Source organism: Ictalurus furcatus, chromosome 26 (assembly GCF_023375685.1).
Source record: "Ictalurus furcatus strain D&B chromosome 26, Billie_1.0, whole genome shotgun sequence".
In the NCBI taxonomy this organism is placed as follows: Eukaryota; Metazoa; Chordata; class Actinopteri; order Siluriformes; family Ictaluridae; genus Ictalurus; species Ictalurus furcatus.
Genome location: NC_071280.1, coordinates 20,510,369 through 20,532,543, shown reverse-complemented (window position 1 = coordinate 20,532,543; position 22,175 = coordinate 20,510,369). Strand labels below are relative to the sequence as shown.

Below are 22,175 nucleotides of genomic sequence, written 5' to 3'. Positions count from 1 at the left end.
GTGGACAACCCGCTCTACCACCTGAGCCACAGCCACCCTATTACAGTTTGCCCTATTAAATGATGTATTACAATACTTATTAAAGTATTACATTACGCCCTATTAAATCATGCACAAATGATTTGCATAATATTAATGTGGAGAGAAGAAATTTGGCTTGATTAATTTTAAATGTAAAAAAAATATATATATATATTTGGCATAAATTGACTCAGTATGCCTACATTACCCAGCATAAACATTGACATGACTTTTTGGGCCCAGGTTGCCTACATTGAATAGCGCTTCATGTTAATAAATGTTCCCTTTCAAAGGGAACTTCGACGTTGCGCTTAGCATAACAGTATGGGAGCACCCTTGTGCGTGTGACCAGTATCTGAAGCTTGTATAAAATCATGCCTCTACTTGTGAAGCGTTTGGGCATAGAGCATGCGACCGCAGCCCTCGAGGGGTCTGTCTGTCAGCATTGTGAACATTTCACAATTAGGCAGCTCCGCTCTCGGCTCGCTCTCTTCTCGTCTGAAGGGAGTTGGGTTTCAGAGCCTCGTGGATCTGGGCCGGCTGCTGCTGAGGCAGCCAGCTGGTTAAGGTCGTGGGGTTCTCGTATGGATTTGGAAGAGGAGCCGGAGACAAGTGCTGCTCTATCTCTTGCTCTGTCTTCCAGGTCCAGCTCTCCGCCTGACTTTGGAGTTCGCGTCGGACTCCTGTGGAAAGCCAAAAGCCAAAACACCCTCGATGACTCCGAGGAGTCGGTAGAGGGTGCCATTGCACCAAAAACCGACAGCAGCTCTCAAGCTTATAAAGAGCTGCTTGAGGTGATTACTAGGGCAGTTGAAAAGTTGAATATAGACCGGCCCGGGGAAGAGGAAGTGGCTCGTAGCAGGCTGGATGAGTGCTTCCTCTCCAAGGAAAATAAATATAAATCTCCCTCACACCGCAGAAAACTCCCCTTTTTTACAGAAGTGCATGATGAGATATCACGCTTCTGGAGAAAATCATACACTAGTTTATAACCCTGTGACGTCTGATTACTCAGCCGTCACGGGGAGTGAGCAGCACGGCTATTTAGCGATGCCGAAGGTGGAGGAGGCGCTTGCGAGCCACCTCTATCCATGAATGGCAGGTAATTTAGGGAGGCCAACTTTACCCTATAAGCCATGTAAGGCCATCTCGGTGTTGGTGGGCATTGGTGGTGCCTATGCGGCAGCGGGTCTTGCTTGTAGGTCGCTGCATACAATGGCAGTGTTGCAGGCCTACCAAGCAGACCTGCTGAGTGAGCTCGATACTCTGGAGGGAATTGGGCCCGAGGCAGTGGCAGAGCTGCGCCGCACCACAGATTTATCTCTCTGGGCGACCAAACAAACGGCCCGTCATATCGGCCGTTCAATGGGTAGCCTAGTTGTGGCGGAGAGGCACCTATGGCTCAACCTCTCAGGGATGGGGGACAAAGATAAGGTCTCCTTGCTGGATGTAATGACGAAATTAATATTCATGAAATAATAAGCTTTATGGTCTCTTACCAAAATGGGACATAACGATTTCCCTGTCACCATGTGTTTGTTCTCACACTTTATTTTCTCACTCTCATATAATAAGGCTTTGGTCTCTGTAGGATTGCCTCTTATAAATAAATCTGAACAAAAACTCTGCAGTGTTCTATCTCTCAGTCTTGAATTGGGCACACCTAGATAATAATTAGTGTGCGTTGAAATTAGAGATTAGTATTATATAGTGAATATATAATGCTTTACCTGAGAGGGTTAAAGTTGGGATTCTGGATGTATAATTGAGTTGTGTAGTATTCTGTGACATTGGCTGAAATTTCTGAGTTACTAAACAACTGAAGATTTTCCGAATTCTCCAGGAACACACCAATCTACAGGACACAATAAAAACACAATCAATAAACTTTGAGGTCAATGTGTGTTTACATATTTTTTGTTCCGTATGTATGTGCATATACATGTGTGTATGTATATATATATATATATATATATATATATATATATATACCATCCACTTTATTAGGAACACCTGTACACCTGCATGCTCATGTAGTTATCTAATAATGAAACATCAGAATGAAGAAAAATTTTAATCTCGGAGACTTTACCGTGGTATTGTTGTTGGTGCTAGATAGGCTGGTTTGAGTATTTCAGAAACTGCTGTACTCCTGGGATTTTCACACACAACAGTCTATGTTATTACAGAAGGTAACGGGGGGGGGGGGGGGTTATCCATGGATGGGCATCCATGAGGAAATCTGGCAGCAACAACCATGCTGAATTTATTCCCATTAAATTAAGCTCTTGAGCTGTATCTGCATGATTTTACCTGCATAATTATAACCTAAAACATTATTTTGAGGTAATTTATTTATTATAAGGAATATTGTCCAATATTACATATCTGTGAGTGGCATGCTTTGTACTAAAGGACAGATTTGCATCATGCCTAATCTCGTCTACTGAAGTCAGTGTTCAGATGGCACTCCAATGGATTTGTGCTAAAATGGATCATAAGATTTTGCACAAACTTGTGGAATCCATGCCAGCTTGAGTGCACACGGTCATTAAAGTAAAAAGTGGACATACCAATACTAAGAAAATCTGAAAAGTAAATATTTAAATGTAAATATTTAAAATATTCTACATTTTATTCAGGTTGTTGCCAATAATATACTGTAATTTGTAATGAAAACTGTTGTATTAAATTAGAAAAGAATGCAAAAGAGAAGCATTTTCACTAATGCTCTCAGACTTTTGGACCTCACACTGTGTGTGTGTTTGTGTGTGTGCATGCATGTTCGTCTTACCTTGCTATCTGATATAAATGACCGGAGATCGGTGAGGGTGATGAAGGTTATGAAGAATCCAATGTTATTAGCAAACCAGGCAGTAGAGTTCAGAAGAGGATCTGAGGAGTTATAGCAGTGGGGGCTGCCATCTGCAAGATACACACAGATGGATATGTAGACACACATACATTTGCACACACAAACATTAATTAAAATTAATGTGCAGTTAGCAAATTAATTTTAAGCATCCATTTATCAGAAAGATAAAAAGAGAGAGGTGTAACTATTCTTACCGCTGCTGTTCAGATACACTTTTATAGAGCTGTACACATCAGCCGGGGTGAAATCAGTCGCGGAAAAATTGTAGTTGTCCCCCAGGATAGACACCCTGCTCACAAACATATATAGAGGTGATTTTACTACAGATTCTCAGTTTTTTATCCAACAGACATGGGCAGTGTTTGTGCTGAGAGCCCTGTGTAATGGTACATCCAGCAAAGACTCACAGTTTCCTGTATGACAGACAGGAGGCACCACTGAGTTCGGCAGCGCTGATGAGCTGAGAACTGAGGTAGGGCAGGTAGTGAACCAGGGTGACATTAAACCACTGTTCTACATCAGCCTGAGATGAGGCACTGAGAGCTCGAGGCCACACACACTCCAACGTGTGGCTGGCCAGAGCTGAGGACAAAACAGGCTCCTGTAGAGAGAAACAGGGATTACTCTAGGAGCTAATCCTGATATAATAAAGGCAAGTAATCCACATGGACTAAAAGGGTAGATGAAATGAAGACAGGTGTACCATCTCCAGGAACTGATCGGTTCTATTGTAGTTGTTGAGGAGTGTGCAGAGCTCAGAACCATTAACGACTGTGTTCGGCCTGTTCAGAAACTCACTGAGTTCTTCAGGAGAGATGGAGTCCAAAAGCTAGTGGACACAGAGGAGAGACAACACATCCGTTACAGAAGGAGATGTGGACAGCTCATTGGCTGCCACTTACACTATTAATGAGCAATTCACTGACACAATCAGCAGAAATACCTCTTCCTGTCGGTCAGGTGGGATCAGAGACAGGAAATCCTTCAGGTCGGGGAATCCAAAACTGAGGAACAGCTCTTTCAGGAACATGTAGAAGCTTCCGCTGTCATAGCAGCTCAGGCCTGTGAGGCAATATAGGACACTAATGAGAAAAGTCTGTGGTGATTTCAGATTGATGATCTCAAACCAGTGAATGTGGGTCACTACTGACTTAGCCCAAATTACAAATACACAAGCAAGAGCAGTCCTACTTGAAACACACACACACACACACACACACACACACACACACACACACACACACACACACACACACACCTTGGCTGGACTGGTACTTGAGATAATCTTGTGTGTAATTGAAGACAATGTTGGACTGTGCTGCAGAGAGGTCACTGTACACATTATCAAGTCCTTGCACTCTGTAAACACAACAACATATAAGTAAACGAGTTAAAAATCAAAGAACGTAAAGAATAGATCTGTGCATTCATGTTAACTAGGAGCTCACATCTCTCTGTAGGAGTCACAACTGATGTTCATGGGGATGATGGACAGGATGTTTGGACCAATCCCAGGAAGGAAGAAGGAAAGGTAAGTCTGGAACCACAGGGCAAAGTCATCTGGGCTGAAACTTTGGAAGTGAGGCACCAGATACAAGAGCGTCATGTTCAGAATGGTGTCTGATATTGTTGGAGGAATGCTGGTCAAGTTCATCTGCAAACACACAGCAGCATGGATTAACAGTCTCGACACACTTGGACTTCATCAAATAGTGTGCATAGAATCAATGTGTATTATTTCGAAAGAAAATGTGCCCTGGTTTGTAGACTACAGAGATCCTTACTTGTATTGCAGTCTGATTGAAGGCTGTGAAAAAGCCGCCAAGTTGATTCAGATCTAAAGATGTGATCACACTGCTAAACACCTCTCTAAACACAGAGTCATTTCCCAACACTCCTGAATCCGGCTGCAAGATGAACTGTGCCTTCTGCTCATTGGACAGTAGGCCTAACACTGCAACCTGCAGGACAAAACAGGCATATCACACATTCTGTTCACACCAGGTCCACAAGTAAAACAAAGAGACAGTGGTACAGCAGCTGCCTGCTCTCTCCAACAAAATCCAGAGACCAACTTTTACTACTACAGTCAACTGCAAACCCACAAGACACATAAAGTTGGTTACTCACGATAGAGAAATTTGCATTTAGAATTTTCAGCTCTTCCAAAGATGCATAAATGGAGAAATTGCCAAGGTTCTTTTCAAGCCAGTTAATGCTGCTAGAAGTGTTGGAAACACAGCCAGGATCTAAAAAGATCAGAGACCAGTCTGGAGATTAATCAAATCAAGTCTAAGACTGCCAGTTTCTTGTATTAAAACAAGTAAAACAGGCCTATGTACCTGGCAGGTCAGCTCTTGACAGGAAGGGAAAGATGAAAGAAGTAATGACCGACTGCCTTTGTTCTACTCTCATGAGTGACTCTTGACTACTGAGAGATTCCACCCTAATTTGATTGAGAACACATTAGATATTATCATTAAGTACTTCATCTCCATGTCCTAAATAACACCTAGGAAGTGCTCAAAGTCCCTTGTCCATACTTACACAATTTGGTACGTCTCACAGCTGAAGTTCTTGGAACTGAGGTGGGAAAGAATGTCTGTGGACACTGATGATAAAAATGGTCTGAGCCTCATCTGGAACCACTCGGTTACAAATGTGGCATTCTTCAGCTGTGCTGCAGTGAAGTCATTGATTATCACCTCCCCGATAGCATTAAGTATGCTTGGGTCAGCCTCAACATTGCTGAGGTTCTGCAAGAAAAATACATACAATATACAGTTCCAAAGAAATATGTATTTTTATGCTATAGTACCACACAAATTTGAGTACCACTCATACCATGTTGTAAACCTTGTCCAGGGCTTCATCCAAAGGTGCAGCCAAATTGTGGAAGAAAAGTTTCCAAACTTCTTTGGGGTACTTTATGATGCCTGTCAGTTTACATTTTAGCAGTTTGGCTAGATCATCAGTGGAAAGAACAGCAACCTTGAAACACAAAAACATGCAAGATGAAAAGATTTGTATGTAGTCAAATGAGTGACAACCAAATATTTAAACAAGGTGAGATTCAGGACAGGAATTTTGCATCTGGTTAATAGATAGCATACTGATGAACAGGCATAGTCAGTGATGCTGAAGTTGCACAGTACTGCAGAAGCATTTCCATACAAGAGTGTAGTCTCAATTGCTTGACTGCGGAGAAAATAAATAAAAAAACATGAATCATTATTCTCCTGTTACTACTTTCCAATTTACACTCTTTCTTGGTTGTATCAAACCACAACTTACCTGTCTACATCCTGACATGGGTTGGCAGTGGCACTGGATGTGCTTTCAAAAGAAGTGGTGATTCTCTTACTTGTAGTGTTGGAAGCAGTGGTGGTAAGGAGGGGATTGGCAGTGGCAGTTATGCTGACATTTGTTGCAGTAGAAGTGGTCATTCTCATACTTGTAGTGTTGGAAGCAGTGGTGGTAAGGAGGGGATTGGCAGTAGCAGTTGTGTTAACATTTGTTGCAGTAGAAGTGGTCACTCTTGTACTTGTAGTGTTGGAAGCAGTGGTGGTAAGGAGGGGATTGGCAGTGGCAGTTATGTTGACATTTGTTGCAGTAAAAGTGGTCAATCTCATACTTGTAGTGTTGGAAGCAGTGGTGGTAAGGAGGGGATTGGCAGTGGCAGTTGTGTTAACATTTGTTGCAGTAGAAGTGGTCACTCTTGTACTTGTAGTGTTGGAAGCAGTGGTGGTAAGGAGGGGATTGGCAGTGGCAGTTATGTTGACATTTGTTGCAGCAGAAGTGGTCATTCTCATACTTGTAGTGTTGGAAGCAGTGGTGGTAAGGAGGGGATTGGCAGTGGCAGTTATGTTGACATTTGTTGCAGTAGACGTGGTCATTCTCATACTTGTAGTGTTGGAAGCAGTGGTGGTAAGGAGGGGATTGGCAGTGGCAGTTGTGTTGACATTTGTTGCAGTAGACGTGGTCATTCTCATACTTGTAGTGTTGGAAGCAGTGGTGGTAAGGAGGGGATTGGCAGTGGCAGTTGTGTTGACATTTGTTGCAGTAGAAGTGGTCACTCTTGTACTTGTAGTGTTGGAAGCAGTGGTGGTAAGGAGGGGATTGGCAGTGGCAGTTATGTTGACATTTGTTGCAGCAGAAGTGGTCATTCTCATACTTGTAGTGTTGGAAGCAGTGGTGGTAAGTAGGGGATTGGCAGTGGCAGTTGTGTTAATATTTGTTGCAGTAGAAGTGGTCACTCTTGTACTTGTAGTGTTGGAAGCAGTGGTGGTAAGGAGGGGATTGGCAGTGGCAGTTATGTTGACATTTGTTGCAGCAGAAGTGGTCATTCTCATACTTGTAGTGTTGGAAGCAGTGGTGGTAAGTAGGGGATTGGCAGTGGCAGTTGTGTTAACATTTGTTGCAGTAGAAGTGGTCACTCTTGTACTTGTAGTGTTGGAAGCAGTGGTGGTAAGGAGGGGATTGGCAGTGGCAGTTATGTTGACATTTGTTGCAGCAGAAGTGGTCATTCTCATACTTGTAGTGTTGGAAGCAGTGGTGGTAAGGAGGGGATTGGCAGTGGCAGTTATGTTGACATTTGTTGCAGTAGACGTGGTCATTCTCATACTTGTAGTACTGGAAGCAGTGGTGGTAAGGAGGGGATTGGCAGTGGCAGTTGTGTTGACAGTTGTTCCAACTGAAGAAGTTACTTCGAAACTTTTAGTGGGGAAAGCAGTGGTGGTGAGGATGGCACTGGTAATGGCAGGTGTGTTGATTATTGTAGTCATTTTAGTGAAATTGGCAGATGTGGCAGTCTCAGTAGCTGTTCTGGTACTAGAAGTGGTTGTACTGATGATGGCGGTATAATTACTGCCATTGGTGTTGATGATGCCAAGGTTCAGCATATCTAAATCAGACTGGTTCTGTTGTGACACCCAGGACTGAACCACTGAAGAGTTCTCAAACAGCTTCAAGTCTGCCACATTTACCCCCATTAAAGCTTGCACTGTGCTCACATTCAGGGCCTAACATACACACACACACACACACACACACACACAATATAAATTTTCTGTCTTAATTCAAAACTAGTTATTTATATTTATAGTTATTTATCTGTTTCATATGTAAGAATTGAAGAAAAATCTTTTCTTTTTGTATTGAACTGGTGTTTCTTTCTTGATTTTTCGTTGACACCAGAATTAACATCTGCTGTCAGATATAAGCTGTAACTGCACTTCCTTGTTGCTACAAGCTGTTTACACGTTGCTAGATTAGATCAGATAAAATCAGATATTCATATTCAGTTTCGGTCAGGAGTCGCTCATTCACGCGATTACACTTTGTCCATCTCTCCCACACTATTACCTGCGCACACACACATCTTTAACACAACCCTCTCTACTGGCACATACCCTACCTCATTTAAGCAGGCCCGGGTTACCCCACTGCTTAAAAAAACCGTAGCTTAACCCTGCTGCAGTTGACAACTACAGACCTGTTTCCCTCCTCCCTTTTCTTTCCAAAATCCTTGAAAGAGCTGTTTTTAATCGACTCTCCATTTTTCTTACACAGAACAATCTCCTGGACACCAAGCAGTCTGGCTTCAAGAACAATCACTCTACAGAGACTGCTCTGCTTTCCGTCACTGAAGCCTTACTACTAGCAAGATCAACCACAAGATCATCTGTCCTCATCCTACTTGACCTCTCTGCTGCCTTTGACACTGTGAATTATTAGATCCTCCTGTCAACTCTCTCCAGCCTAGGTATCACCGGAACAGCTCTGTGCTGGGTGGAATCGTCTTCAAGGTATTCTGGAGGGGAGGTATTTCTGAAACTCAGCAACTCACAACTGGGGTTCCCCAGAGGTCAGTTCTGGGTCCACTGCTCGTTTCCATTTATACTACATCTCTGGGGCCTGTGATTGAGTCTCATGGTTTCTCATATCATTGCTACTATGTACTATTACTACACCCAGCACTATTTGTCATTCCAGCCTGATGATCCATCAGTCTCTGCATGAATCTCTGCTTGCCTGTTTGACCTCTCAAACTGGATGAGGGAACACCACCATATGCTTAACTTGGCAAAAACTGAACTTCTCGTCATCCCAGCCTGCCCCTCAATCAATCACAACCTCACTGTACAGCTCGGCTTGACCGCACTCAAGCCACCCAGGACAGTCAGGAACCTTCGGGTGACTTTTGATGACAGCTTGACCTTTACAGACCACATATCAACAACTGCACAGTCCTGTAGGTTCATCTTATACAACATTAAGAAAATCAGACCCTATGTCACAGAACGGACTACACAGATACTAGTCCAGGCTCTTGTCATCTCAAAACTGGAATACTGTATCGCACTACTCTTGGGCCTCACAGCCAGCTCCATCAAACTCCTTCAAATGATTCAGAATGCAGCAGCACACCTCTTCTTCAACCAGCCCAAAAAGAACCCATGTCACACCCCTCTTTATCTCCTCCACTGGCTTCCTGTAGCTGCCCATATCAAATTTAAGGCCTTGATACTCACCTACAAGACCTTGTCTGGAACAGCGCCCCCTACCTCAACTCTCTCCTTGAGGCTTACGTTCCCTCATGCAATCTGCTATCGGTTAACGACAGATGCTTAGTAGTACCTACTCAGCGTGGCTCAAGGTCCCTTTCCAGAAACTTCAAACTAACTGTTCCTCAGTGGTGGAATGAGCTTCCAACCTCAATCTGAACTGCAGAATCTGTCACTATTTTGAAAAAACAGCTAAAGACCCACCTTTTCCATGAGCACTTAACTAACCCCTAAAATGCTAAATTAATAAATGTAAATGTATTTCATACCTTAAGTACAGCAGGGTTCAGACTAGTGAATATGGTGATGTCCATGCTGATGCAATGAGTCGAAAGGGCTTGTATGTCCTCCAAAGGAGCTCCACCTAAACATACACACATTAACAACTAAATTTAATTTATGGTAAGATACCTCTACAAATAACACACACACACACATAATAAAAGCTTCAAAAATTCGTAGCAAACCTGTAAGCTGAACGTTGTTTTATCTTTTTTATCTTTTTTTGCTGATTATTTATACCTATGAATTATATTTTATATTTGTATTTAAAGTTTGCCCAAATACAGATGGAGTATCATTGGACTTTTTTCAGCCTTCAAATATGAATTTTGTTAATGTTGTTCTTAGCCAAAGCCTTTTGTAACCTTTCAGTTTCCATCCTTGGTATTTTTCTTCTGCATGATGTTAGTTATTCCCCTCAGAACTGTCCCCTAAAACACCTCTCAGTAGTTATCCAATGTTGTCTGTGACAGGTCCTTGCACACTATTTTCCTAATTCAATGTCCATCTATGGTTATTTATCTCAACACTAAGGAAAAGGAGGGAGTAGGACCACTAGCTATCCCCTAACCCTAACCCTGAGATGTACATGACCTGAGCTGAACATGACCACAAAATAACAGAGAAGTGGGGTTTTGAATTTGGAAGTCCAGGCCATTTTGAATCAGTAAAAATTAAACCCTTCTAGCAGGGGAAAGGCTATGATAGGAGGTAGATTGGCAACTCCTTTTCCATATCCTTAGCCAGTAGAGTATTTCATTCCACCACCATCTTCTGTGACATTTGGCGTTTGGCCTTGTCTGTTCATTACATCTGGCCTTTGTGCCACTCAATGGGCAAACAGTGAGATACTTTGCAGTTCCCTCATATTTTTCATAGAGGTGCTAATCATGCTAGGCATTCCATGGTAATTGAATGTTCCACCTGCATGGTGACTGAGTTAACCTTTAATGCAACTTGGCTCTTTTCTGTCATCTTCAGAACAATGGTACTTTGTTTAAAATCTTTTCCAGAAAAACACATCACTTGATCTTTTCATATTTAAATTTCCAGTTTTAATGTGTCTGCACCAACAGTAGCCTCAGATTACAGGTCTCGGTTGACAGAACCTAATGTCTTCTGCCCTTGTACTCCATCCACTTCAAGGTTCGATGTGTTGTGCATTCTGAGATGCTAGTAAAGGCAGTTGTAAAGGGTTGTTATTTGAGTTAGCATACCCTTACTATCAGCTTAAACCAGTCTGGAAACAGAATTGATGCTCAGGAAATGCTCTATGTCTGTTGCACCATACAGTGTACACGCTAGGGACAGTTGTACAGTAAATCCCAGAAAATCAGCAGTTTCTGAAATAGCCCAACCAGCCTGTCTTGCATCAAAAACCATGTCATGGTCAATGATAATGACTTAACATCTTGATTTATATGTGAATGATTTTATGCACTGTGCCTGTTCCAATGATAATTCCAATAGATGATTGGATGACTGCATGAATGAGCAGATATAGGTGTTTATATCGAATTGGCTGATGAGAGTATATCATATTTAAAAATGCTGTTTACATATGTGGGAATGTGTTTTACCCAGGTAAGGACTCATGAGTTGGTAATATGTTATGGCATTGCTGCGTTGATTGCTGAATGAAGAGTTGGCGATGATGTACAAAGCAGACTTCTGTTCAATGGAACATGAGGACAGATCTGGAGACAGGAGCGCCCTGCATAGAGAAAAAATGTAAACTACACGAGCAGTGCTGTACTCAAATTATTCACAAATCTCTGTATTTTGTTTATCCATGTTTGTGTATGTATAGACATGTGTGTGCTTACTTTAGGCTCTCAGCAGAGATATTTTCCAGTACACTGATGTCTAAAGTACAGATGTTGGAACCAACTACACTTATTTCAGCACTTCCCATAGAGCGATTATCCATGCTCAGATACCTCATAATCACTGCTTTACTCTAGAAAATACACAAACATTATTCTTGTAGCAATCACATCAGTGTCTGAGCATTAACAATGTTCAATTAGTAGGATTTTTATGTATTAGTGGTTTAAAAGAGTTATGAAATTGTTTAAGTTTTAGATAAGGACCAGACCTGAAGCTCCAGCTTCATCCTAAATACCTTTGTATACATTTCCTCTCTATTTTCTCATATAGTGATGATGTTTTCTGCATCACAGTGTTTCAAACTTACTGTACAAAATGTAAACACTTCCCTTCATGCTACAATTTTTCCCACACTCTCTGACTCTCTCTCTCTCTCTCTGAAGGATCGCAGAGGCCCTCTCGCTCCCTCTCTCTGAGTGATCACAAATGCTCTCTCTGTTTCTCCCTTTCTTTGAAGGATTGCAGACGCTCTTTCTCCCTTTCACTTAAGAACAGATGCTCTTTCTCTCTCCCCATCTCTATCTCTCTCTCTCGCTCTCTCTGAAGAATCACAGATGCTCTTAATTTCTCTCTCCCTGTCTCTCCAAGAGGAGATGAGAAGATAGTCTTAATTCGCAAGTTGGTAGTCAGACATTACAGTACCCACAGTAATAATCAATGCCAAAGTACTTCTTAGCTCTCAAACCCACACACACACACACACACACACACACACACACCTCCATTACCTTTTCTGGTTCCCACTGTCCATCCTTTGAGTCCATCAAAGAGGACAGCGTGTCAATTATGGTAATGTTCCAGTTGCTAATGTCATCAATACTGGCCACACGAGAAGTGGAACCCAGTAGCTGCAGCACACCATCATCAAGGCCCGATGTGTAAATCTACATTTGCACACAAAATCAACAATTCAGTATATACCACCTAACACTCACTGTCCAAAATGCTGTGTGGGTAAATCCACCATACACACAAAGACAGACTTTAAACTCACAACCCAAAAACAAACCCTGTTTGACAGGGGTTCATTTTGAAAACATACACCATGCAAGTATCATATTTAAACCGACACTGTCAGTAATGTCAGAATTGTATCACTGAAATGCACAAACAACCTCCTCTTTCCTGCAGTGCTAAAGAGTCCAGTGTTCAGTACTGCTGACCTGATTTAACTTGTTCAGAATGACAGTCTGGAGGCTGGTGTCCACCACTTTCTCAGTGATGGCTGCCAGGTTGTCCTGCAGGACAGCGACGTCCAGATACAGATCGAACTGCGTGGAGTTAAAGCCGAAAGGAAATGACGCATCTGCAATTGTTGCCGCTGTGATGTCGCTCACTGTTAGACAGAACAAAGTTGATCACTGAAGGACAGAATCTAAAAACCTATCCCTGTATCTCAGTGTTATACACTGTAAAGTACTGTTACCTGTAGCGCTTTCTGAGTTGCATTCTATAAAGAATGTCCTTATCTTCCACATAGGGATCTTCTGCTCCCTCAGGACTGAAAGGAACTTCCTCTTCACATTCTTCAACAATGCACACACACACACACACACAGAGACGACATTAAATTAGTCCAAAAAGTCTACCATTTGGTCGGTAAATCAATCACAAACACAAATTAAAACCGTACAGGTTTACATACAAAGTTAAGTGTGTTGCAGAGGTCTGATTTGAAATAGACAGCCAGGATGCCAAGTTGCTCCACGGTCTGCTCATTCCATGTGGAGGGATTACTGATTACAAAAACAATGCCTATGAGATCTTATTCATAACTAACACAACTATAAACACAAATCATTTCATTTGGGATATGCCATTTTAACACCAAGTCTAACATTTTAGTAAAAATTTTATTGCAGTGAAGACAGATAAAAACAATTCTACAACTCTACCGAATTAAAGGTATGCAATAATCTGCATGAATCTCTGTCTTACCCGTACGCGGTGTTCCCATTGAGGAGCCGTGACTGTACAGCGGTAATCTGAGAATCGGATAGATCTCCACAGTTCTTGAGTTTCTCCAAAATGAGAGGGTCAGAATTTTGGATGTAGGAGGAGTCCAGTGTGCAGGCCATATTCCCTAGAACCTCCACCTGATCCCTGGTCAGACTCACGCCAGATATACCCTACAAAGTCACAAACCATGAAGGAGAGTCACAATAAAATACAGAAACTGTAAGAACAGTGGTTCTTGTGAGGATTCCCATGTTTAGAGCCAAGATCTCTGATTGTCTTGTGTTTGAACCTGAACATGTTTGCTATGTTGAATTATCTTGATCTTGAGGCCTTTTCTTTCCACAAATCCCAACAAAGCCCAATCTGACCGCTGCAACTGATCCAGAATGCAACTGCCAGAGTTGTTTGCAACCTTTCCAGATTCTCCCAGACCACCCCACTGCTGCGTTCCCTCCCCTGACTTCCCATAGCTACTGTATCAGATTTAAAACACAAATCTAAAATGGACATGCACCTGAAAGCACTTATCATAGCCAACTTCACAGAAATACCTCAAGACCCAACTCTTCACCAAGCCCTGGTATTAAAACTTCCTTTAAAAAATTACTCATCTTGTTCCTTTTCTTAATTTTGTACTAACTACCAACATGGTTAATTCAATGGTATTCTTACTTCCTGTTCGTATAAAAAGTGAATTAGCATGAGTATATGTTTTTGGTAGAGCACAACACATTTCAGTCACTCTGCAGAAGGGAATCTGTTAAATGCCGAAAATGTATATTTCTACATTGGAATTTCATTAGACAAACTGATTGGAAGATTGGGTGACATGTTTTCCATAATATTTAAGTGTTAATAATGAGTGTGCTGGTCTATGAACATGTTGGTGTGTATGTTTTACCAAGCAGTCCTTTGCATCGTTGAACAGGATGGTCTTTTTGTCAAGGGCAGGGGAAAGAACAGAGAAATCTGCTCTGCCCAGGGCACTGAAATATGACTGGCAGTTCCCCTTCTGTATCTTCTCATAGCTACAACACACACACACACACACACACACACACACACATTACAGATAACATGTGACACATATTCTTAATCTCAGATACTTGAATCCTTCAAGTGGGAATGCAGGGGAAGTGTGCCTTATTTTTTGTATACAGTACATTGTGTACGTGAACGAATGTGCCAGAGCCGTATCTCCCTGCAGTTCTCACCTGGTCTACCACTAAAGCTAAGCAGAACTGAGCCTGACCAGTACCTGGATGTAACACCTCCTGGGGTAAACTAAAGTTGCTGCTGGAAGTGGTATTAGTGAGGCCAGCAGGTCGTGCTCACCCTGTGGTCTGTGTGGGGCCTAATGCCCCAGTATAGTGACAGGGATACTGTAGTGTAAAAACAGCACAGTGCTTCTGATCAGACGTTAAACAGAGGTCTTGACTCTCTGTGGACATTAAAAATCCCAGGTCACTTATAGTAAAAGAATAGGGTTATAACCCAGGGGTCCTGGACAAATTCTATCATGGCCCCCTAATTGGCCCCATATCTTGCCCACTAAGAGCTGGTGAATGGTGGGCGTTCTGGTGCACTATGGCTGCCGTCACATCATCCAGGTGGATGCTACACACTGGTGGTGGTTGACATTTCCCCCATAGTATGTAAAGCGCTATATAAATGTAACTAACTAAACTAAATTACACACCTGTAGTACAGAAGCATCTCAGAGGGGACGTCGGTAAAGTCAACAAATGGATCGTCTTTCACATAGTTGTACATGCAGGTCAGCTGAAACACAGAACACACTGTGATTGAGTAGCAGTAAAAGTTTGGGTCTACTTGCTGCCTCTGTTATAGACTGTGTGTGGAATGTGAATGAATATCAAAGTGTATGTACCTGAGCCTCTTTCAGGAGGACCTTGTCTCTGCCTGCACGTGGTCTACAGGCTTTCACTAGATCTTTGTTTTTTTGCTGTGGGAGAGTCTGAACTGAGCTGCAGGAGAATCCCTGCAGTACTGATGCTGACAGACTGTGGGGAGAAACATACACACAGTCACACACAGTCATACACACACTGTTGAACCAAAGTACAACATCTTTTTGAACTCTGGCAGAATCTTGTGCATTATCTGGATTCATCACCCATTGGTTATTCACCCTGGGTATGTAAGCTATTCAGGCTGTGTGTGTGTGTGTGTGTGTGTGTGTGTGTGGGCGCGCATGTGAAGTATTTTTGTTGTGTTTTTCTAACTCACTCTTCTGGATTATCACTGGCACTGGCCACTGCACCAAACAACACCATAGCCTGGTAAAGATCAAACACGGAATTTAACATTTTTTGGATGTGTTTTACACCCTGACATCCAAACTAGACAGGAATTCAGACATCTGTATGTGCTGCCATTACAGTCAAGCCATGTTACCATAGTTCTTCATTATAACAAAGTGATTTACATTTCTCTGATGATGTGGGTCTGTTCAATTACCTGTTCATGACTCCAGCTCTTGTTATTGATGAGTGAAATGTCAACAGAGCTCAGTGATGTCAGTAGAACAAGTGGAATATACATCACCAGTGCATCCGGAACATTCTGTATCACTTCGGTTTGGTCTACAGAGATTACCTGGAAGAAAGGGTGGGAGCAGGCTTTCAACTTTTCCAGATTAAACAAACTACATTCTGAACAAAGGATCGATTTTAAATTAATCAAATCTCCATCTGAGTAATGTGTGTGTGTGTCACTGTGTGTAAGTGTAAGAGAGAGAATACCTTCTGGACAAATGTCTGTTGCAGAATAACTGGTGCTGACAGAATGTTATTGATGAATGTTGGATTCTGTGATAAGGAGAGAAGCTGAGAAGATGGGATGTTGGAGATGGTTGTAGAGGGAACGCCACCGATGAGTGTTCCCAGGGACACCAGAGAGGAGGCACTGCTGATCTGTGAGGCAAAACAATCAGATCCTCAACTTTTAAAAAAGAAAAAAATATGAATCTGCTGTTTTGGATCTGAATGCAATAAGGGAGTATTTCAGTGACAGCACTTTTGTCTATACAGTGTAGTTGGTAAATATTTGAATTGTAATACAGTTTTGTTCTTTACAGGGGGATGTTGTGAAATTGCTCTAAATAGACATGGTCTCGCTTCCAGTATCGTAGACCGACATTCCTGACACAGAGTGCAGTGTACACTCACATTAAAGCCTGCACTAATGATGCTCCGGATGAGAGCGTTCATTTGGCCCTGATCCCAGCCACTGATGTCACCGAGTGTAGACAGAGCACTGTTTATCACATCGGAGGGGGCGGAGCTTATCTGGCCCACAGTCAGGCCCACACATTGGCTGCCCAAAGATTGGATGGTGGATGCAGATACATTGGGGAACTTTGCTACCAGCACCGCTGTGACCTGAAAGGAGAAGAGGATTATAGGTAATTGTCACTTCTACAGAATAACTGATTGCTGAACAGACAGGGTTTTATTGACTGATCACCTCTGGATTAATTTCTGTGCAGAAGTTGTTGATGCTCGCCAGGATGGTTTTGACGTCTGCATCTCCAAGATGAACAAACACGGAGGAAGGAGTTTGACACAGCAGCTCAGCTGGCAAACTATAAGAACACAAACAACCTTTTTAAAATGCGTAGAAAGATATTTATACTTGTATGTGGTCTGTTACCTGAGAGGGTTGAATTTACAAGGCTAGATGAATAAATAGAATAAGTAGTTGTTAGTGTATAGAGTTCAGCGTAGAGTGTTACCCGAGTGGGCTGAAGTCAGGATTCTGGATGTATAACGCTGTTGTATAGTACTCGAGGACACTAGCTGAAATTACTGAGTTGTTGAACAGCTGAAGATTTTCTGAGTTCTCCAGGAACACACTTATCTAAAGGACACAATAAAACACACATATTAATACATCACTAAGGGTGTGTATCGTGTTATGTAGATAACGGATATATGACCAAAAATAATCATTCATGTAAATGTCTCAATGATTAAAATAGATGATTGTAGTTCTATTTCATTTCTACTGACCGCCAGAGGCAGTGCTTTCAGCACCTGGATGTGCATCACGTGTATGTGTAGGTCGAGTGTTTGTATCAACAAAGTCACCTGTGACCTGGGAGACATGTGCTTTTTGCCCCAGCACTAAAGGCACGGTCACCCTGGAAGTGAACTCTTGTTATCTTCTCATGTTGGTAAGCAGGTTTCAGGAGTGCAGGCACCGCTGGTAGTCTTGTAACCCGAAGTAGGGTTGGAGCTATGACCTTTCGTCCTCCAAAGACTGTGGTGAGACTTTTTTGTGATTATTTAACTTCAGATAGTGCGCTATCGCAGCAAGAGGTAAGTGACTCAGCTGTCAACGGCATGTAGGAGTGGGCATGCTCTAATTCGGCAAGTGGCAGTTTACAGTTCGTGATCAGTTTGGTGTTTCTTGCCTTGAGAGATGGCCATGAGAGATGTCGCTCTTGCCTGGAGGTTGACCACTTACGAGAGGGATTGACTGAGATGGCATGCATGAATTGCAGCTCCATGAGCATAGCAGCATGGGCAGACAGGCTGGCTCAGCTAGAGGACAGGTTGGGCACTCAACCACATCCTACACAGGCCATGTCTCCAAGCTCTCATAAGTTGGGGAGGCTAATGTCTTCATTAATCCTCTGCTGACGCCAAATATGGCTGGCCCAGTCTCCACTTTTGGAACCCTGCAGGAGAGCCCTCCGCTCTCTTCCTGTTATTCCTGGGGAACTTTTCGGCTTGGCTGCACAGCAAGCCCTGGAGCGCAGCCTACAGGCCAGACAACAGTTTGCTAGTCTGCGTCATGAACACCCCGCTAGACAGAGACCCTCTAGGGCAAGAAATACGGCTCAGTACATACCATAGCTGATTAGCCAGCCGAGAGCACAATGCCCAGAGAGGATTCATCAGCCAACCCCCACCCAGCCCCCTCACTTGGCACAGTGAGGCCAGACTTCTGGCCATTGCCCCTCCAGAAATTATAAGGGGCGAAGAGGTAGACAATGACTGTACCACTCCCGTGGTCGGGTGCTTCACCAACCAGCAGCTGAGATGCTGGGAAGTCCTTACCTCAGACCCCTGCGTTGTATCAACCTTGTCACAGGGCTACAACATTCAATTCAAACCTCGACGTGAAGTGAAGGACCCAAACAAGGCTCTGGCCCTACGCCAGGAGGTCTGGGCTCTCCTGAGGAAGGGTGCCATCGAACAATTAGACAGCACTTACAGAACAGTGGGTTCTATTCCACTTATTCTATTTTCACAAAGATAGATGGTGGATTTTGCCCCATACTGGATTTAAGACCTCTGAACACACACCTCAAGGTTTTCAAGTTCCACATGCTACGTACTGTAGACATGCTGCAAGGCATCAGGCAGAACGATTTCTTTTACAACCATCAACCTGAAAGATGCATGTTTTCACATTCCACTCACGCCCCAGCACAGGCAATTCCTCCGTTTCGCCTTCGAGGGAAGGGCTTAACAGTTTTGTGTGTTCGAGATCTCACTGGTGCCAAGGGTCTTCACCAGGTGTGTAGCAGCGGCACTGTCTCCATTACAGGCCAGGGGGATGCGAATTTTTCCCATACCTGGATGACTGGTTGATCTGTTCCCAGTCAAGGGTAGATGCCCTCAGAGAATCAGCATTGCTGGTCTCCCATGTTACCAAGCTAGAGCTTACAGTGAATTATGGAAAGAGCTCTCTGATGCCCAGTCAGCGAATAGTGTTTATTGGCATCCAGTTGGACTCACGGTCGATGAGGGCTACCCGCTCTCAACTGTGCGTCAACAACATCCTCCAGCTCATCAGGCGCTTCAGAAGAGGCAGGGCTCTGGTCCTCAAGGCACTTCTGAGACTGCTAGGTATGCTCACAGCAGCTTCATCGGTGGTCCCTTTGGGCCTTCTGTCATTACGGCCTCTCCAGATCTGGCTGAACGACATCAGCTTGCATCCCACTCAACACAGGTACAAGCTGGTCAGAGTCACTGCCAGTTGCCTAAGGTGCCTGTGCCCATGGAGGAGAAAAGCATATTTTACCCAGGGGGTTCCCTTAGGGGCCATACGTTCTCGCAGAGAAGTAGTGACCACAGATGCCTCCCTGGCAGGCTGGGGAGCTGTATGGCAATGCAGGGCAGTCAGAGGCCAGTGGAGTCCTTGGCAGCGGGAACAACACATAAATGTGTTGGAGCTACAGGCAGTGCGGCTCTCCTTATAAGAACAGACAACACATCTGTGGTCTACCATGTAAACCACCAGTGGAGCACCAGGTCCAAACAATCCTTGAGGCTGGCCCAACAGCTGTTATTGTGGGCCCATCCTCACCTATTGAGCCTGAGGGCAATGTACTTACCAGGCACTCAAAACACAGCTGCAGACCAGGTCACAGGTGACTTTGTTGATATAAACACACGATCTGCACCTACACATGATGGAAATCCAGGTGCTGAAAGCACCGCATCTGACAGTCATCCGAAATTCATAGAACCGCGGTTACATACGTAACCATCGTTATGTATGCTTGCTTGTTTGTTTGTGTGTGTGTGTGTATTTGTACGTTACCATGCTTCCTGATAGGAATGTTTGCAGATCAACGAGGTTGATGAAAGTGATGAAGAATCCGATGTTGTCAACAAACCAGGCACTGGAGTTCAGAAGAGGATCTGAGGAGTTATAGCAGCGGGGGCTGCCATCTGCAGGATACGCATACAGATATTTATGTTGAGACACACATACTGAGCACACACAAATATAGGAAATGAATGGGCAGTACTATTCAGCAAAGAGAGACAGAGAAAGGAGAGTTATGTAGCTATTCTTACCGCTGCTGTTCAGATACACTTTCATAGAGCTGTACACATCAGCCGGGGTGAAATCAGTCGCGGAAAAATTGTAGTTGTCCCCCAGGACAGACACCCTGCTCACAAACATATATAGAGGTGATTTTACTACAGATTCTCAGTTTTTTATCCAACAGAGAGGGGGCAGTGTTTGTGCTGAGAGCCCTGTGTAATGGTACATGCAGCAAAGACTCACAGTTTCCTGTATGACAGACAGGAGGCGCCACTGAGTTCGGCAGCGCTGATGAGCTGAGAACTGAGGTAGGGCAGGTAGTGAACCAGGGTGACATTAAACCACTGTTCTACATCAGCCTGAGATGAGGCACTGAGAGCTCGAGGCCACACACACTCCAACGTGTGGCTGGCCAGAGCTGAGGACAAAACAGGCTCCTGTAGAGAGAAACAGAGATTACTCTAGGAGCTAATATTGATATAATAAAGGCAAGTAATCCACATGGACTAAAAGGGTAGGTGAAATGAAGACAGGTGTACCATCTCTAGGAACTGATCGGTTCTATTGTAGTTGTTGAGGAGTGTGCAGAGCTCAGAACCATTAACGACTGTGTTCGGCCTGTTCAGAAACTCGCTGAGTTCTTCAGGAGAGATGGAGTCCAAAAGCTAGTGGACACAGAGGAGAGACAACACATCCGTTACAGAAGGAGATGTGGACAGCTCATCGGCTGCCGCTTACACTATTAATGTGCGATTCACTGACACAGTCAGCAGAAATACCTCTTCCTGTCGGTCAGGTGGGATCAGAGACAGGAAATCCTTCAGGTCAGGGAATCCAAAACTGAGGAACAACTCTTTCAGGAACATGTAGAAGCTTCCGCTATCATAGCAGCTCAGGCCTGTGAGGCAATAAAGGACACTAATGAAAAAAGTCTGTGGTGAATTCAGATTGATGATCTCAAACCAGTGAATGTGGGTCACTACTGACTTAGCCCAAATTACAAATACACAAGCAAGAGCAGTCCTACTTGAAACACACACACACACACACCTTGGCTGGACTGGTACTTGAGATAGTCTTGTGTGTAATTGAAGACAATGTTGGACTGTGCTGCAGAGAGGTCACTATACACATTATCAAGTCCTTTCACTCTGTAAACACAACAACATAGAAATAAACAAGTTAAAAATCAAAGAAAGTAAAGAATAGGTCTGTGCATTCATGTTAACTGGGAGCTCACATCTCTTTGTAGGAGTCACAGCTGATCTTCATGGGGATGATGGACAGGGTGTTTGGACCAATCCCAGGAAGGAAGAAGGAAAGGTAAGTCTGGAACCACAGGGCAAAGTCATCTGGGCTGAAACTTTGGAAGTGAGGCACCAGATACAAGAGCGTCATGTTCAGAATGGTGTCTGATATTATTGGAGGAATGCTGGTCAAGTTCATCTGCAAACACACAGCAGCATGGATTAACAGTCTTGACACACTTGTACTTCATCAAATAGTATGCATAGAATCAATGTGTATTATTTCGAAAGGAAATGTGCAAAACTACAGAGATCCTTACTTGTATTGCAGTCTGATTGAAGGCTGTGAAAAAGCCGCCAAGTTGATTCAGATCTAAAGATGTGATCACACTGCTAAACACCTCTCTAAACACAGAGTCATTTCCCAACACTCCTGAATCCGGCTGTAAGATGAACTGTGCCTTCTGCTCACTGGACAGTAAGCCTAACACTGCAACCTGCAGGACAAAACAGGCATATCACACA

At 43.4% G+C, this 22,175-nt stretch overlaps 1 protein-coding gene across 1 annotated transcript in view; it reads right to left on the bottom strand.

Annotated features, from left to right (window-relative positions):
- Nucleotides 1–22,168, bottom strand: part of LOC128601853 (uncharacterized) — a 28,968-nt gene extending 6,800 nt beyond the window's left edge. The window contains exons 1-40 of the mRNA XM_053615249.1: nt 21,971–22,168; nt 21,644–21,849; nt 21,454–21,554; nt 21,183–21,301; nt 20,943–21,068; nt 20,647–20,840; nt 20,433–20,527; nt 20,173–20,303; nt 17,351–17,475; nt 17,083–17,200; nt 16,785–16,997; nt 16,359–16,529; nt 16,075–16,212; nt 15,844–15,893; nt 15,485–15,617; nt 15,293–15,375; nt 14,495–14,621; nt 13,573–13,763; nt 13,280–13,370; nt 13,061–13,160; nt 12,798–12,970; nt 12,363–12,518; nt 11,571–11,704; nt 11,325–11,458; nt 9,732–9,826; nt 6,191–7,917; nt 6,010–6,094; nt 5,741–5,887; nt 5,444–5,652; nt 5,239–5,342; nt 5,027–5,145; nt 4,681–4,857; nt 4,345–4,550; nt 4,155–4,255; nt 3,840–3,958; nt 3,600–3,725; nt 3,304–3,497; nt 3,091–3,185; nt 2,816–2,946; nt 1,752–1,876 (exon numbers count right to left, since the gene is read on the bottom strand). Of these exons, the coding sequence (XP_053471224.1) occupies nt 1,752–1,876; nt 2,816–2,946; nt 3,091–3,185; nt 3,304–3,497; nt 3,600–3,725; nt 3,840–3,958; nt 4,155–4,255; nt 4,345–4,550; nt 4,681–4,857; nt 5,027–5,145; nt 5,239–5,342; nt 5,444–5,652; nt 5,741–5,887; nt 6,010–6,094; nt 6,191–7,917; nt 9,732–9,826; nt 11,325–11,458; nt 11,571–11,704; nt 12,363–12,518; nt 12,798–12,970; nt 13,061–13,160; nt 13,280–13,370; nt 13,573–13,763; nt 14,495–14,621; nt 15,293–15,375; nt 15,485–15,617; nt 15,844–15,893; nt 16,075–16,212; nt 16,359–16,529; nt 16,785–16,997; nt 17,083–17,200; nt 17,351–17,475; nt 20,173–20,303; nt 20,433–20,527; nt 20,647–20,840; nt 20,943–21,068; nt 21,183–21,301; nt 21,454–21,554; nt 21,644–21,849 (6,869 nt within the window). The 5' untranslated portion in view covers nt 21,971–22,168. The remainder of the gene's footprint in view (nt 1–1,751; nt 1,877–2,815; nt 2,947–3,090; nt 3,186–3,303; nt 3,498–3,599; nt 3,726–3,839; nt 3,959–4,154; nt 4,256–4,344; nt 4,551–4,680; nt 4,858–5,026; nt 5,146–5,238; nt 5,343–5,443; nt 5,653–5,740; nt 5,888–6,009; nt 6,095–6,190; nt 7,918–9,731; nt 9,827–11,324; nt 11,459–11,570; nt 11,705–12,362; nt 12,519–12,797; nt 12,971–13,060; nt 13,161–13,279; nt 13,371–13,572; nt 13,764–14,494; nt 14,622–15,292; nt 15,376–15,484; nt 15,618–15,843; nt 15,894–16,074; nt 16,213–16,358; nt 16,530–16,784; nt 16,998–17,082; nt 17,201–17,350; nt 17,476–20,172; nt 20,304–20,432; nt 20,528–20,646; nt 20,841–20,942; nt 21,069–21,182; nt 21,302–21,453; nt 21,555–21,643; nt 21,850–21,970) is intronic.
- Between the last annotated feature and the right edge of the window lie 7 nt (nt 22,169–22,175).